The sequence below is a fragment of the Capra hircus genome, chromosome 9 (assembly GCF_001704415.2).
Source record: "Capra hircus breed San Clemente chromosome 9, ASM170441v1, whole genome shotgun sequence".
In the NCBI taxonomy this organism is placed as follows: Eukaryota; Metazoa; Chordata; class Mammalia; order Artiodactyla; family Bovidae; genus Capra; species Capra hircus.
The window spans coordinates 1,898,005-1,914,536 of record NC_030816.1 but is presented as its reverse complement, the minus strand read 5'-3'; the positions used below and the strand labels follow the sequence as shown (position 1 = coordinate 1,914,536).

Below are 16,532 nucleotides of genomic sequence, written 5' to 3'. Positions count from 1 at the left end.
GAAATTTACTGTATTAGTTGGAATTATTTGGCTTCATCGCTAATGGAGCCTCATAGCATCAGGCTTGTGCCTCAGTGTATTCATGTTTTCTTAAAAACTGTTAGGGCTGGGTTATCAATGAGGATATCTAGATTTTTGAGTGTATTTGTATTTTCATTTCTTACATCTCTGACTTGATCAAGTGTTGAGAGAGTTTGCTAATCTTCCATTATTCTGATTTTTCTGTTTTTTGCATGTCATGATGTATGTCTTAGTTGTGATGTTTCTTGATCTGGGTACCTGTTCAGCCTAACTTATAATACTATTTCTCACATTTGCATTGGTCTGAATTGAGGTTCCTGAGGAAGATAGTAAGACTGTAAACTTGGCCTTCATCTTCTTTATCATCCCAGCCTGCCCTTATTTAACAGAGCCCTTGTCCATTCACTTTGCTTACTTTGAACCTTCTCCAACTTTGTTTTATAAAAGGTGTGGCCCAAACTGCACACATTACCCTGGGTCAGGAAGCAGTGTGATTTTTATTTTGATAGAGTGATGCTTTCTGATTTATTTCAAATACTTCTTTTGGTGAGGTCTGGCATTTTGTTGACTTTTGCGGGACTGTACTCTTTCCTCACAAAGCCTTAGAGAGAGATGAGTTATTAACTTTTAATCATTTGACTCTGAGCTCCATATGGTCCATACCTGTTCCCAGTTTAGAGGTGTTAGGAGAGGTAGATGCTGGCAGTGGTTAAAGGTCTCTGAACCCGCACAGTAAGTGGATTGTGCTGAATGTGTGCTGCTTGCGAGCTGCTCTGTTGAGGTTTCCGTAGAACCTGACTTAGGAAGTGTGATACATTTGGATTAAAAATGTCTTCGAGTTCATGATAATAAACTAAATACCAAGTGTCATCAAGTGGCTTTTATATAAAATAAGACATTTAATAGACTGATATTTTAATGGCAGAAACAGAACTTTCATTTGAGCTGGGCCAGATTTAGATAAAACTTATCCTTAGCATTTCTGTTCTTGGTGATACTGACCATCGAACTGCTGCCTCGAGTCTCTTTTCCTATCCCTCAGCTGTTTGTTGCAAGCAGGAGTGTCCTCAGCTTATCGTCTGTAAAGTATTAGCTGACAGTCCCTTAGAGTCTGTTATTCTTAGCGGTATTTGCCTTTTAATGCTGGCTCATAAAATAATCAAAGTAATGATTTACTGATGCTAGCATTATTTTGGAGAATTGGATGTAAGAAGTAGGCACACTCTTCTGTTTCCTCATGGGGCTAATTCTACTAAGTGGGTGCTTTCAGATTTGTTAAGTGTCAAATATGTTGATAGTTTGCTTTCATAATCTCAGATACTGAATTTGTTAAAATTAGCCACTGTGGGCTTCCCTCGTGGCTCAGACAGTAAAGAATCCTCCTGCAGTGCAGGAGACCTGGGTTTGATCTGCAGGTTGGGAAGATCCCCTGGAGGAGGGCATGGGAACCCACTCCAGCATTCTTGCCTGGAGAATCCCCATGGACAGAGGAACCTGGTGGGCTATGCAGTCCATCGGGTTGCAAAAGTCGGACACGACTGAGCGACTGAGCAGCAGCAGTGGTTGAGTTTGCCCATGTGGAGGAGGAGTGCAGCGATTCACTGAAGTTTTCTCTGAAACTCACACCACTTGAGTGGATGGGTGCTAAGTGGGGAACATCTGGACCGGTCCTGGCATATGCACTCATGGTGGGCAGCATGCCATTTTCATGCGATTTTAATTAGTCTGGCATAAGCATCTGAATTCGGTAGACTGTTAACAAATCATACAAATTTCCTTTCAACAAGATAACGAGATGGCCTTAAGCAATGACTCTGTAATCAGAGGACGCTGAGAAAGCTTCATACTGCAAGGCTGGAATCCTGGAGTGTGGCCTGGCAGAGGGTCCCGTCATGTAGTTTACACAGCTCATGCTGTTAGAGGGGTAGTTTTTGAGGGGGAAAACCAAAAGCTTTAGATCTTTTGCTGAATCATTTTAATGTGTTTCTAAAGCAAATAAGAAACATCTGTAAAAAAGGTTAAGAATAATACTGAATGGTGTGGCACCTCCACTATTGTGCAGTTTTTTGCTATCTTAAAGTTCCTTTGCAGCTTGCTTATGATTAATGCCTTTTTTGGGGAAGAGATCTGTGAAACATGTTTTGGATGAAATTTCACAGTGCTGGCAGCTAGCACGTTGAAATATCTTCTTAAGGTCACCAGGTTTAAGGCTTAAAATCCTTTTTATGATTGAAGGTGTATCTTTCACATTTAAAATTATACCTAAGATATATTTCCAACTTTCACTGTGGGACATGTTTCCAGATCTTGGCAAAGGTCTCTCTATAACTACCCTGTAGGAAGAGCTTTCTCTAGCAGGTTAGTGAGACAGAGAGACAAGGCTGACATTTACCCTTGTTTCGCTCAAGACCACGATAGGAGGACGGCAGAACAGTGTGCTGCTGCAGAAGCTGAAGCCTGACACTCCTTACACCATCACCGTGTCCTCCCTGTATCCGGACGGCGAAGGTGGTCGCATGACAGGAAGAGGCAAGACCAGTAAGTGAACTCAGAATCCTGTGGCTTTAAAAACAAAAAACTAACTCATTTATTTACTTTGGCTTTTCTGGGCCTTTGACGCTGTGTGGGCTTTTCTCTAGTTGCTGTGAGCAGGGGCTGCTCTCTATTGCTGTGCTCAGGCTTCTCACTGAGGTGGCTGTTCTCGTTGCGAAGCACCAGGCTCTGGGGCTCATGAGCTTCAGTAGTTGCCGCTTCTGGGGTCTAGAGCACAGGCTCAACAGTTGCGATGTGTGTGTTGAATTGCTCCCTGGCGTGTAGGATCTTCCCAGATCAGCGCTCGAACCCATGTTTCCCTCATTGGCAGGCAGATTGTATGCCACTGGGCCACCAGAGAAACCCAGTTCTGTGGCTTTTTAAATAACCTTGGTGGAAATGGAGTCATATCTTTCTCTGGAAACCCTGGGGTGACACAGAGCTTTGCTGATCTTTTAAAATGCACGTTGATAATGATCTCAATTGTTTTTAATATCCTTGGAATTCTCTGTCTCTGTTCACGGCAAAAAGACATTTATAATTATTCTCTCAGTTCAGTCGCTCAGTCGTGTCCGACTCTTTGCGACCCCATGGACTGCAGCATGCCATGCCTCCCTGTCTATCACCAGCTCCGGGAGTTTACTCAAACTCATGTCCATTGAGTTGGTATTATTCTCTGCCGCTGCTGCTGCTGCTGCTAAGTCGCTTCAGTTGTGTCCGACTCTGTGCGAGCCCATAGACGGCAGCCCATCAGGCTCCCCCATCCCTGGGATTATGCTCCAGGATAAAGCAAATAAAAACTGCCTTGGAGCCAAAATATGTCTGGAGAGATGAGACAGACATTCATTAGATGATCGGAGACATTCTTTCATTTATTCCCTACTTCGACAAATATTTATGAGGTGCCTACTATAGGGGACCTGCCGTGTTCTAGGGTTCCTGGGAGACATCAGTGAACCTGTGTTTTGTGTGTGCTATGATGTGCTTTCTGGGCATTTCAGAACCTTTGAATACTGTGAGGAACCTCAGAGTGTACGACCCTTCCACCAGCAGTTTGAACGTTCGCTGGGACCATGCGGAGGGCAATCCTCGCCAGTATAAGCTCTTCTATGCACCCACGGCAGGGGGCCCGGAGGAACTGGTAATTATTTCCTGTAGGGAAGAATGTGTGTTTGTTTCAGCTGCAGCCAAATGATTGCAAAGTAGGGGTAAAGAGTTAAAAATTTACCTTGGAGCCTAAGAAGTACATATTCATTTAGTAGAACTTGACTGAGGGTAGTAGGGTGCTGCCTTGGTGCCTGGGTGATTGGGGAGATTTGGGGACAGAGGATAGGAGCTGAGGGAAGTGATAATTCCAAGGAGTTCTAGGAGAAAGTCTAGGATGAGCGTAAGAAGTCTTTGCAAATAGTTAAAACAGTTCATCTGGGTGCGCATCATTCCATCCCAGTATTACAGAACTTGCTTCTTGATTTGGTCTTGACTTATTATTTTGAGTATTGTATCATTCGAAGCATTATTTCTTTTGCAAGTTTTTCAAATCAGTACTTTACATTTTATTAAAATCTTTAGGTACCAATCCCTGGGAATACCAATTATGCCATTCTTAGGAATCTACAGCCGGAGACCCAATACACCGTTACAGTGGTGCCTGTTTATTCTGAAGGTGACGGAGGACGCACATCAGATACTGGAAGGACACGTAAGTAAGAAGGCAGAAAATGTAGCTCTTTCATGATACACTTTGCTTTTCAATGTAAAGGCCATATAGGCACATTGAAGAATATTTGGAAAATTCATGATAGCATAAAAACATAAAAGTTACTCATAGTTTACCATCCAAATTCCACCAACTGTTATTATTTTAGTGTATGAAACAGAAAAGTTATAATAGCATTCTTCTTCTGAAATGGTAATTTTAGAATTTATACATGTATATATAATCGTCCGTATTCTGTTTCACTGGCAAAAATTCATGAACTTTGCTTTGTGCTTTATAAATTTATGTGGAGCAGTATTTTGTAACTGGCTTTCACAGTGTCAATTTTTGAAATCTGTTCGTCACATTACTTAATTGCACATTTCTCTGGTATGCTGATGAAGTGCCTCTTGGCATTGAAAATCTGAGTGCTTTCATTTGCCATTAACATCTTGAGAAACCAGTTTATAGTGGTTTTACAATTCTTTGTAGTATTGCTTAAAGGCTTTGGGGTATACCTATAAATATTTCTTTGGCTTTAAAAATACACTTGCTGATGGCTGAAAGGGAGCAAGTTCGGATGACTTCTTTTGGAGAAAGATTAGTGGTCTGGAAAGATGATAATATTGGCTAAACTAGAGTTTGGGGTTAATACATGGATTTAATTTGAATGTTTTTCTAAGTCCTGGTTGAAGCAGTTAACTGAGAACTGAGTGTATCTTTTCTCCTTCCTTTTGCCTTTTATTTTAATCACAGAAGACATTCAGTATTGATTTGCTGAATGAGAAGGAATGAATGGGTGAAGATAGCTATTTGGAATTAGACGGCTTCATCCACGTTGCCAGGTTACCCTTAGAAGGCAGAGCTGTAAAATTATCTCTCTCTCTAGCACCTGTGTTGGGAAACTGACGCTTCTTTTCAGTTTCTTGTTCCTTGTCTGTCCTTTTATGGCCATGGTGCTCAGTGGCTTGATCGTGTCCTGTTCTTTGTGACCCCATGGACTGTAGCCCACCAGGCTCCTCTGCGCATGGAATTTTCCAGGCAAAAATACCGGAGTGTTTTGCCATTCCTTCTCCAGGGGATCTTCTTCCCAACCCAGGGATGGAACCCACGTGATTCTTTGCCACTGAGCTACCTGGGAAGCCCGTTTTATGGCCAACCCAGTACTATTGCTTTTACTTGCTTGTTTTTATTGGCAACAACTTTGCTTCCATATAGACCGAAGACATAGTTGGCTAACTTGGACTACACTTGGATTTGAAACTTTTTAATCTGCTTTTGTGTGTGGATAATTAGGTGTTTAAGGAGGACAATATTTTATCCTATTGGAGAGTGGAAGTTCTGGAGAAGTGATAACAAAAACTCAACATAGATAAACAAACATAAGAAGTATGTGTTGGCTTTTCTTTCCTCAGTGGTGAGAGGGCTGGCAAGAAATGTCCAAGTGTACAATCCGACTCCAAACAGCCTGGACGTTCGTTGGGACTCGGCACCTGGCCCAGTTCAGCAGTATCGCATTGTGTATTCACCTCAGGATGGTACAAGACCCTCCGAATCTGTAAGTTATGCTGTTGCCTTGGAGCTTGGCAAAAGAATGTTGCAGATTTCACTGCCTCTCCAGCTGTAGTAGCTGCTGGCCCCGGACGATAAATCAGTTGGTGTGGCACTGGGTCTCCTGGAAACTTCCTTTCTTGATAAGCTTAGTCTCATGTTTGTGCCCTGGTTGGTTGCCTGTGAGAATGCAAGCCATAGACAAGCCTGCGTGTAATGCTTAAATGATGGCTTTTCATGAATTAAAGTGTTACCTATAGGGTTAGTTAGCAAAAATGAATTTTATTTTAAAAATGAAAATTAGCTATATAAGTTAAAAACCCTAGTAGTTAATGCAAATCATTGCTAGGCCTTGTTAATATGGGCTTTTGTTATAACATACACATGTCTTTGTTAAGAAAATACTTTGTTAAAGTTTTCTTCCATTGGCTCTTAACAGATTTCCCAGTCTACCTTCAATTCATAGCACTGTGCTATTTTTTTTTAAAGTAGATTAGTAGAGATCAGAAATTACTAATTTGACCCTGAATATGGGCTTCCCAGGTGGTGCAGTTGGTAAAGAATCCACCTGCCAATGCAGGAGACAAAGAGACATGGGTTTGATCCCTGGGTCAGGAAAATCCTCTGGAGAGGGAAAGAGAAACCCACTCCAGTATTCTTTCCTGGAAAATTCCATGGGAAGAGGCTCTACGTGGGCTACAGTCCATGGGGTAGCCAAGAGTTGGACATAACTGAGCACGCATGCATTATCAGAATACCTATGGGAAAGTAAACTTATAAACTAGTTTAATTTACAAGTCTTTACAAAATAAACAATGATGATGAACAAAGATTAAACAAATGAGCAATGGCTGTGTTCTGTAAGAATGGCTGTGTGTGTGGAGTATATTCAGACAACTTCGTCCTTACCCATTGCATGGAGTTGCTGTGTGTGTGTGTGTGTGTGTGTGTGTGTGTGTGTGTGTGGCGGGGGCGGCGGTGGGGAGGTGGTCCCTTCTCTTTTGTGTACCTAACATTCAGGACACTTTTGGATAACTGTCTTGAGCCCTGGCTGTTGAATTTGAGAATCTTTTACAATAAACATAAATAGGAGATAATTGAAGTTAGTAAGGGTTCACTATGAACCCTAAGGCCTCCTAACTTTTTTGGGGGAGGAGATTTCTGAGGCTAAATTGCATTGAATGCTATGGCTTGGGCATATCTCACGAGGTAACACAGAAGTTGGCTTCTGCTGTGTTGGGCTCTGCTTTTGTTGTAATCGTTATTATGCTGACTAATGAAGGACTTGGTAAGCGTTTGGGTTGTCATCAGACAGAATCTGGCATGTCCTCCCCTCCAGATTGTGGTGCCAGGAAATACCCACACGGTGCACTTGGAGCGGCTGATTCCGGACACTCCCTATTCTGTGAACATCGTCGCGCTCTACTCGGATGCTGAAGGGAATCCCAGCCCCGCCCAGGGCCGCACATGTGAGGAGCAAATCCGTTCTCCACCGGGTTCTCTTGTGACTCAGGGTGGGAGGCCTGGGGCGGGCGCGGGTGGGGAGTGAGGGGTGCTGGGGGCTGCCTAAGTGAAGCCTGGATCGCTCTGAATACAGCATTTTCTATTCTGGTTTCACATGAGAACCATAGATGTGTACTTCATCATAAGGGAGTAAGCAACCTAGAGAGTGGTGAGGTACCTGCCCTGGGGACGTTTCTTTCACACCCCACCCCCCACGTTCACTGTGATCACAGACTGGAAACTAATTGTTGCATTTATTTAGTACCACGAAGTGGACCAAGAAATCTCAGAGTCTTTGGGGAGACCACCAACAGCCTCTCGGTAGCCTGGGATCACGCTGACGGGCCGGTTCAACAATACAGGATCATTTATTCTCCCACTGTTGGTGACCCGATTGATGAATATGTGAGTCTGATTCTCATTCACCTGAGCATTTTATTTTGTAGTCTCTTACCTGTTGAAGGGTGAACATCAGCTTTCCTCTTTAGGAAGTCCTGTGATCACAGTTGCACTCTTGTCTCTCGTGAGACGGTCAAATTTTGTGTGACTTTCTCTGATGCGATATGGAGCAGCTGTCTATGCCTAGCATGGCCTCCCCCACCACAGGCTATCAGTGTCTTTGGGCTCATTTCTTTTCTAAAGACAGGCTGAAAGATTGTCTTATCTAATATAAATGCATATATTTTTATTCTATCATGAATTTTCCAAATATTCAGGTAATGTGACTCTTTAAATCTTAACCTTGCTTTAAATATAATTTCTCCACAATATCTCCTTCAGTCGTTGTTGTTTAGTTGCTGAGTCATGTGTGACTCTTTGCGACCACGTGGACTGTAGCCCACCAGGCTCCTCTGTCCTTGGGATTCTCCAGGCACGAATACTGGAGCGGGTTGCCATTTCCTTCTCCAGAGGATCTTCCTGATCAAGGGATCTAATGCATCTCCTACACTGGCAGGCAGGTTCTTTCTCCCTGAGCCAGCAGGCTAATCAAGCAGTCTTTTCTCTGCACTGAACATTTTTGGGTACACTTTGGTTTTGAGTATAAATACTCTCGTACTAGTCTTAAACTTTTTGAGTGTCGTATTTTGTCACTCTAGAACCTGATTCAAGTTTCTTCAAGCTTCTTCTTGGTTCTCAGTATGTATATCTATCTATTACAGAGGGACGAACTCACTACTTTCCTTAAAGTTTAATGGTTAATTGATGTGGTAGGTTAATAGAATATGACACGGAATGTTGATTGTAAGGCAGTGAAGTCTGTGCTTTGTAGTCATTTTGTCACGTGTCTTCTTTGACTCAACGGACATGAGTTTGAGCAAACTCCGGGAGATAGTGAAGGACAGGGGAGCCTGGCATGCTGCAGTCCATGGGGTAGCAAAGAGTTGGACATGGCTTAGTGACTGAAAAACAGCAACTGTCTTTGATAGTTCTTCCTTCATGATCCCCATGTTGTAACATTTGTTATCTACTTGAACTTGAAATATTAAACTCGAATTCAAGCCCCTATTTTTATTAATCAGAAAGTCACATAACTGTCTTTAAGTTTCTGCTCAAGATGAGATAAGCAGTATTACCACACTGAGTTTGCTAAAGCAGAGAGGCTCATGCTTTAGTGTTTATTCAGCTTTGCCACTGACAAGCATGCAATTTCCTGTCTTTTTCTGAAGACACTAAAAATGTAATTTCCCCCCACTTCACCATTTGGATTTAGGGGACACCATGCTGGAATTCACCATGCTGTTTTAAGTGATCCCTGTTGTTTGTAGAAGCAGAGCATAGCGTTGGAAGAGACTGAGAGCTCTGTCTGGTTCATTTCCTCTTCATGGGGGCAGTTGAATGCATCTTCCATTTCCTCTTTTTCCCCTAGTTAATATCAGCCAAGCTGACCCTCTTGAGGACAGAAGCTGAGGCTGCTTTTGCTTCCCGGGGCGCTCCCATGGTGGGCATCACACCTGGCCCGTGGTGGGCACCGGGTGTGCGTGTGTGGAAGGCGCACCATGACACCAACACAGAGAGATGAGTGGGAAAGGAGAGGGGCACAGCGATGCTTGGTCACGTGTGTGCGAGATGCTGCCTTTCACTCTCAAGGCTTCCTTCCTTCCGAGAGGCTGAGCCGCAGGACAGGGACGTGGCTGATGTAGTATTTGAGCTGAGATGTACCTGACTCTAAAACCATTCCCCTTGCTGTTTGGCGGCAGGGAAGACAGTTTGCCCCACCGTGAACACTATACAACAGGAAGGAACCAGGAAGAAAACATTGCTGTTTATGGGAATACATATTGATCTGAAAATCCTCTAGCTGGTAATAACTTCATAATTTGACTTCCCCTGCAGACCACTGTCCCAGGCAGAAGAAACAACGTAATTCTCCAGCCCCTGCAGCCTGATACCCCATATAAAATTACTGTTATTCCTGTTTATGAAGATGGAGACGGTGCCCATTTGACTGGAAATGGAAGAACTGGTAAATGTCTTCTGCCTTTCATAATCTTTAAACTTGGTACTCTTTGAGTAGCTGCATCTCAGATACTATATTAATACTGCCTCAACATTTGTATCGTATAGTGCATTTTGTCAAAATGATATGACAATAGAATGTGTTTTTAGCTTTTTAAAGGTCCACTAGAAAAAGGAAAATGAGACCCAAGCCTAAGTATTTTTCTTTGCCTGAGACAGCTTTATCCTTTGGAAAGCCACTGCCTAGTCACTGAAAAATATTTCAGTTTGTGTGTTATCAGTTATTCTGTGGCTGTTAATCAATTAAGTGTCAGCAAAAAATACTGTGTCACCATTGAATTTGTCATAAAAAGCAAGATGATTAGTAGTCATCTTCTGCCTTTTCAAAGTTAGGTTTTTTAAAAAATATTTTTTTCTATTGTTCAGTTCAGTTCAGTTGCTTAGTCATGTCCGACTATTGTGACCCCATGGACTACAGCACGTCAGGCTTCCCTGTCCATCACCAACTAACTCCTAGAGTTTACTCAAACTTATGTCCATTGAGTCAGTGACGACATCCAGCCATCCCATCCTCTGTCGTCCCCTTCTCCTCCCGCCCTCCATCTTTCCCAGCATCAGGGTCTTTTCCAATGAGTCAGTTCTTCACATCTGGTGACCAAAGTATTGGAGTTTCAGCTTCAGCATCCATCCTTCCAATGAATATTCAGGACTGATTTCCTTTAGGATGGACTAGTTGGATTTCCTTGCAGTCCAAGGGACTCCCAAGAGTCTTCTTCAACACCAGAGTTCAAAAACATCATTTCTTCAGCGCTCAGCTTTCTTTATGGTCCTAAGTCATTTACGAAGAATTACCAGGGTTCAGTTGTCTTTTCTAGCCCACACGGGTGGCAGTTTCTTATGATTTAGATCACAAGTTCTCCAGTTTGGTAGCTGGAATGACCTGAGGATCCTTAGAAAGGCTTATGCCTTGGTACCAAGCACAGAGACACTGACGTAGTCGGTCTAGATGTGGCCTGGACCTGCTGAAGTTCTAGTGTGAGGCCAAAGCTGAAAGTCTCTGGCTGAGCTTGGAGGCAGGCTGGCCATCAGTCTGCTGGGTTCTGTTAACTGGGCGACATTGCTAAGACTTTTTTTCCACTTCATTCAGCAAAAATCCCCTTAAGTAACATGATTTCAGGGTCCTTGCTACGCTTAATTGCCCAGACTCTTTCTCTGTTTAAACAATCTTGACAACATTACAGGATTTGGGAGAGGAAACATTTGAAAGCTCCCGAGAGAAAAGCAGGACCAGTGTTTCAGCTCAGTCTCTGGAGGCCAAGAATTTGTATTTCTTGACACTTGTCCTCTACAGAACTGAGTCAACAGAGACTCCGTTTAGCGACTCAAGATAATTTTAATTGAGCAATTTCCCCAATTTTCACTCCCTCCCTGAGGTTTCAGAATATATTTAGATACTTTTCTGGAGGAAATGCCATATTTCAGAATTTTGTGCTTAATCACAGAACATGAAAAATCTCTCCTAGATCTTGAGTTTTCTAGGAAGGGCCAAAGCCACTTCTGGTTTCTGTTATTAAAACAGTTTTTAAAGTTGAAGTTCTTATGTGTGTAATGCTATGAATAATAACTCAGTGGCTGACTATCATGCTATTTCACAGCATTGCTCTTACTGGGAGTGGAGTTAGCCTGAGCTCTGGAAGCCCGAGGATTTTCTCTAGGTCTTGCTGGTAGAGGTTATAACGGTGTTGGGAAAGAACCTTATTTTAGTCAGTAGCTAGCTGTGTAATCTTGGACGAACCATAGTTTATTTTTGTGATAAGATGGTTGGGCTGCTGCTGCTGCTAAGTCACTTCAGTCGTGTCCAACTCTGTGTGACCCCATAGATGGCAGCCCACCAGGCTCTGCCATCCCTGGGATTCTCCAGGCAAGAACACTGGAGTGGGTTGCCATTTCCTTCTCCAGTGCATGAAAGTGAAAAGTGAAAGTGAAGTCACTCAGTTGTTTCCGACTCTTTGTGACCCCATGGACTGCAGCCTACCAGGCTCCTCTGTCCATGGGATTTTCTAGGCAAGAGTACTGGAGTGGGTTGCCATTGCCTTCTCCAGATGGTTGGGCTAGACAGTCTCAAAATTGCTTTTTTTTTTGCTCTAACAATCTTTGATCTATAACATTCAAAAACTGGTATGAGATATATTTTAGTCTCTATGATTCTGCATCATATAACATACTGGTTCTGGAAATCACCACTTCCTGAGTCTGTTTGATTTGCTATCTGAATTTGAAAAATTTCCAAGCTTTCTGTTGAACATTTTAGTGCTTATTAATTGTTTTTTGAATCAGAACATTATGAGATATTATTAATATGCTCTCATGGGGCTGCATTGCCAATATTCATAGCCAATACTCGGTAAGTTCTATGCTTAATGTTTGTTAGTCCTTGTTTGTCAATAAAAGGTCAGTAATGTGTGCCAATATTTGTTTTCAGTGGGATTACTTCCTCCTCAGAACATACACATCTCTGATGAATGGTATACCAGATTCAGGGTGTCCTGGGATCCTTCACCCTCTCCTGTTCTTGGATATAAAATTGTGTATAAGCCAGTGGGTAAGGAAACACCTTTGCTATCTTAGAAATGCATTAGAGGGTTATTTGTGTATGAGGGTGTTTTTAATTGCATCTTCCATGATTAGATTCTCCCGGTAGTTCAGTTATCACATCAAGTTCTCTCCTACCAAAGGTCACATTTCTGGAAATAGTATTTAAGCCAGTGGTTTAAAGTATCATTGTTACTATGGGTTTAGATGTTACTCCCATTAATTTGCATGACTAAGATATCTGATCTGGTTCATAAAATTCCACAAATTGAAATTGTGTTCAGACAACCTATATGTTATTATGCTTGTGAAATAATGGGTGCTTAATTAATATAAACTGTATTTCTGTATTTTTCCCATTCTGTCAAGGTATTATTCCATTTGGGGCATGTGCATTTTAGTTTATTCACAACAGGCTTGCTTTTCAACTTCCCACTGACACTTTCAACTAAATGGATGTCCTCTCTATTAAATTATTTGCCATCTTTGTTTCCATGTTCTACCTATATGTTTAGCAAAATGGAAGAAATATACTCTTTGTGCTAAATTTGCTGAGGTATCTTCCATGTACCCAGGAAAGGTGTGAACCAGAAAAAGGAAAAGGAGAGAAGGCAAGTGTCAGGATATGTGAGCTGTGCAAGAAACAAAGAGAGAACTTCAAAGTGGAGGAATGGGATGCAAGACAGATGTTTTAAAATCATCTCTACAACAGAAAAATGTTAATTGAGTCCCTAGTGTGTACAGAGTACTATGCTGGCAAAATGAGACTTCAGAGAAGAAGCTTGAGAGTCTAGAGTAGTTGGCTGTGTGATGATTTATTCTTTAAAGGAACATTAATTGCACACATGCTGCATTCATAGCACACATGCTAGGTATTGTGCAACACTTTGAGAATAACAAGAAAAGGATTGTGTCTGCCTACAGTTTTGTATTCACCGTATAAAGTAGCATGTATTACAGGGAGCAAGTGCATAAGGGCTATGAAATCAATAGTGTTCATACTATCGTTTAAGTCATTTGATTTTAAGAAAAAATTGAGACTAGGGATAACATATTTCTCTGTATTTTTGTGATTGTAATAAAAGGTTCCAGTGAGCCCATGGAAGTCTTTGTTGGAGAAGTGACGTCATACACATTACACAATCTCAACCCCAGCACCACCTATGACGTGAATGTCTATGCTCAGTATGATTCTGGACTCAGTGTTCCTCTGACCGACCAAGGCACTACATGTGAGTCACGTAGCTTTCTGTGGTTGTAAGAAAAAGTGTAGTATAAATGATCAGGCCAGTCTGTTTTAATTTTCTTTCTTAACATATGCACGTTTCCTCAGCATTGAGTAGGTAACCCTTTTGTGTCCAGCTAAACAAATACTTAGGCCATATAATCAAAATTACAAAAAGTGTGTGTTGAGATATGTTTATTTCATATAAAATACATTTAAATATTTGAAAGATAAAAATTTTGGAATTATCATTTCATCCATGCATAATATGTAAGATCACAGAGTTGAGAACTATGTGGTTTTTCCTGACATTTGATGTTAAACACGGACTTCCCAGTTGGTTCAGTGGTAAAGAATTCACCTGGCAAGGCAGGAGATGGAAGAGACGCAGTTCAGTCCCTGGGTTGGGAAGATCCCCTGGAGTAGGAAAAGGCAACGCATTCCAGTATCGTTGCTTGGAAAATTCCATGGACAGAGGAGCCTGGTGGACTATAGCCCATGTGGTCTCAAAGTCACGACTGAGTGACTGAGTAAACACATGCACAGTTGAAAGTTTTCATGTAAATGTCATGGTTACTGATTCAGCCCGCAGATAGATTTTATCATCATCAAATGCTTCAGTGACTATTAAAGAACTTAGCAGATAGAATTTCAGAAAAAATTCTCATTATTTTTCATGAGATCTTGGACATTCATTGTGTTGAGAGGGGCTACAGACAGACCTCGTTTTATTGCGCTTGGCTTTATTGCACTTTGCAGATGCTGCATTTTCTATAAATTGAAGTTTTGTGGCAACCTGGCTTGGAGCAAGTCTACTGGTGCCATTTTTCCATCAGCATTTGCTCACTTCATGTCTCTGTGTCACATTTGGTAGTTCTTGAAATATTTCAACCTTTCTCATTATTATTATGTTTGTTATGGTGATCTGAGATCAGTGATCTTTGGTGTTACTATTGCAAAAAGATTACAGTTAACTGAAGGCTCAGATGATGGTTAACATTTTTAGCAATTAAGTATTTTTAATGAAGGTATGAACATTACTTTTTTTTTGTTGTTGTTTGAACATTGCTTTTTTTATACAAAAAGCTGCTGCTGCTGTTGCTGAGTCGCTTCAGTTCTGTCTGACTCTGCACAACCCCATAGATGGCAGCCCACCAGGCTCCCCTGTCCCTGGGATTCTCCAGGCAAGAACACTGGAGTGCGTTGCCATTTCCTTCTCCAATACATGAAAGTGAAAAGTGAAAGTGAAGTCGCTCAGTCGTGTCCAACTCAATGACCCCATAGACTGCAGCCTAACAGGCTCCTCCATCCATGAGATTTTCCAGGCAAGAGTACTGGAGTGGGTGGCCATTGCCTTCTCCATACAAAAAGCTACTTCACACTTAATATACTATGGTATAGTGTAAACATAACTTTTGTATGCCTTGGAAAGTCAAAATATTCATGTCACTTGTTTATTGAACCAATATTTGCTTTATTCTGGTGGTCTGGAACTGATGTGGAATTTGCTTCTCTTGAAAATCAGTGATAAAAAGGGAGATCCATTTTGACTGTACCATATTCTCATGTTTGTTTCATGTATATTTCTTAATAAGGAAACAGTGTGAACAATGTGAGACTTTAGGCATTACATTTTCCAGCCACAATGAAAGTTTAAAAAACGTGCTAGGATTAAAAGTTTGCTTTTTGTCTTTGTTTAGGAAGTAAGTCTATTTCTTCCTGCCTTTTTTTTTTTTTGTAGTGTATTTGAACGTGACGGATCTGAAAACTTACCAAGTCGGGTGGGATACATTCTGTGTCAGATGGTTGGCTCACCGAGCAGCCACTTCCTACAGACTAAAACTAAGCCCCGCAGATGGTACGTGTGCAAAAAAAATACCTGGAGCACATAGTAGTCACATTTTAAACTTTAGTAAAGATGTTATTTTGCTTATTAAAAAAAAATGATGCATCAACATACCTTTAAATATAACTATTGACAATGCTGGCATTGTCCTAACCAGGAACCAGAGGACAGGAAATCACAGTGCGTGGATCAGAAACCAGTCACTGCTTCACTGACCTGTCACCAGAAACTGATTATGGAGTCACTGTCTTTGTGCAGACACCAAACCTTGAGGGACCAGGTGTCTCGGTCAAAGAACGTACTAGTAAGTGCTTGAGTAATCTGGGGAGTCTCCGTAAGGCTTCAGAATAGGATGCTCTGGGTGTGGGAGGCTGAAGGGACTCCTGCGTGACCACTTCTCCTTGCGAACAGCAAGAGTGAGGTGATGGCATGTCCTTGAGGTGGGGTCTGGGGTCGGCTCAATACCTTTATCTGCAGCAACCCTGTGTTGCCCCTGTTAGGCTTGGTGTAATAAGGAAAAAGACCTCAAAGAGGGAGCTGGCTCTAGCAGACAGTGAGAGGGTGAATATATGTTGCATTAGTGACCTTTGCCCATTCTCCCTCTGCTTCTGGGCTTCAGTTCCTGCTGCAGTCAATACTGAGTGTCTGCCAATGGTACCAAATTTGGATGAAATAGAATTCCCAGCATCAGTGCCAGGGAGACTTAATTTGTTGTCGAGGGCTTAAATGGCTCTTAAGATTTATTTTCTGTGATATGAAATATGCACTTGTTGTGGTGTTCTAATTATTGTTTTAAATTCTAGCCTTAAAACCAACAGAAGCCCCGACAGAGCCACCCACACCCCCTCCTCCTCCTACAATTCCACCAGCCCGGGAAGGTAAGTGATACTATCAGTCGATGCATTCAGCTGGTGGGGACTGAGCTCCTTCTTACTTATGTGCCTCATTTACAGCTGACATAGGACGTTTCTGATTTATTATTCCTGCCGAAGCGTTTTTAGATCAAAGGCAGAGATTACCAGTCATTCGCTCTTCCCCTGCTCCAGACACATTTTAGTGTGACTAAAATCAATCACAAACCACTGCAGCTCTTCAGTGGAACTCTGTTT

General features: G+C 41.9%; 1 protein-coding gene across 3 annotated transcripts in view; it reads left to right on the top strand.

The window, feature by feature from the left end:
* Positions 1–16,532, top strand: part of COL12A1 (collagen type XII alpha 1 chain) — a 119,218-nt gene that overhangs the window by 62,782 nt on the left and 39,904 nt on the right. For all 3 annotated transcript variants that reach the window (XM_018052868.1, XM_018052867.1, XM_018052870.1), the window contains 12 exons: positions 2,430–2,559; positions 3,555–3,694; positions 4,123–4,252; positions 5,665–5,807; positions 7,140–7,269; positions 7,566–7,708; positions 9,638–9,767; positions 12,243–12,362; positions 13,438–13,584; positions 15,319–15,435; positions 15,581–15,727; positions 16,227–16,301. In XM_018052868.1, the coding sequence (XP_017908357.1) occupies positions 2,430–2,559; positions 3,555–3,694; positions 4,123–4,252; positions 5,665–5,807; positions 7,140–7,269; positions 7,566–7,708; positions 9,638–9,767; positions 12,243–12,362; positions 13,438–13,584; positions 15,319–15,435; positions 15,581–15,727; positions 16,227–16,301 (1,552 nt within the window). The remainder of the gene's footprint in view (positions 1–2,429; positions 2,560–3,554; positions 3,695–4,122; positions 4,253–5,664; positions 5,808–7,139; positions 7,270–7,565; positions 7,709–9,637; positions 9,768–12,242; positions 12,363–13,437; positions 13,585–15,318; positions 15,436–15,580; positions 15,728–16,226; positions 16,302–16,532) is intronic.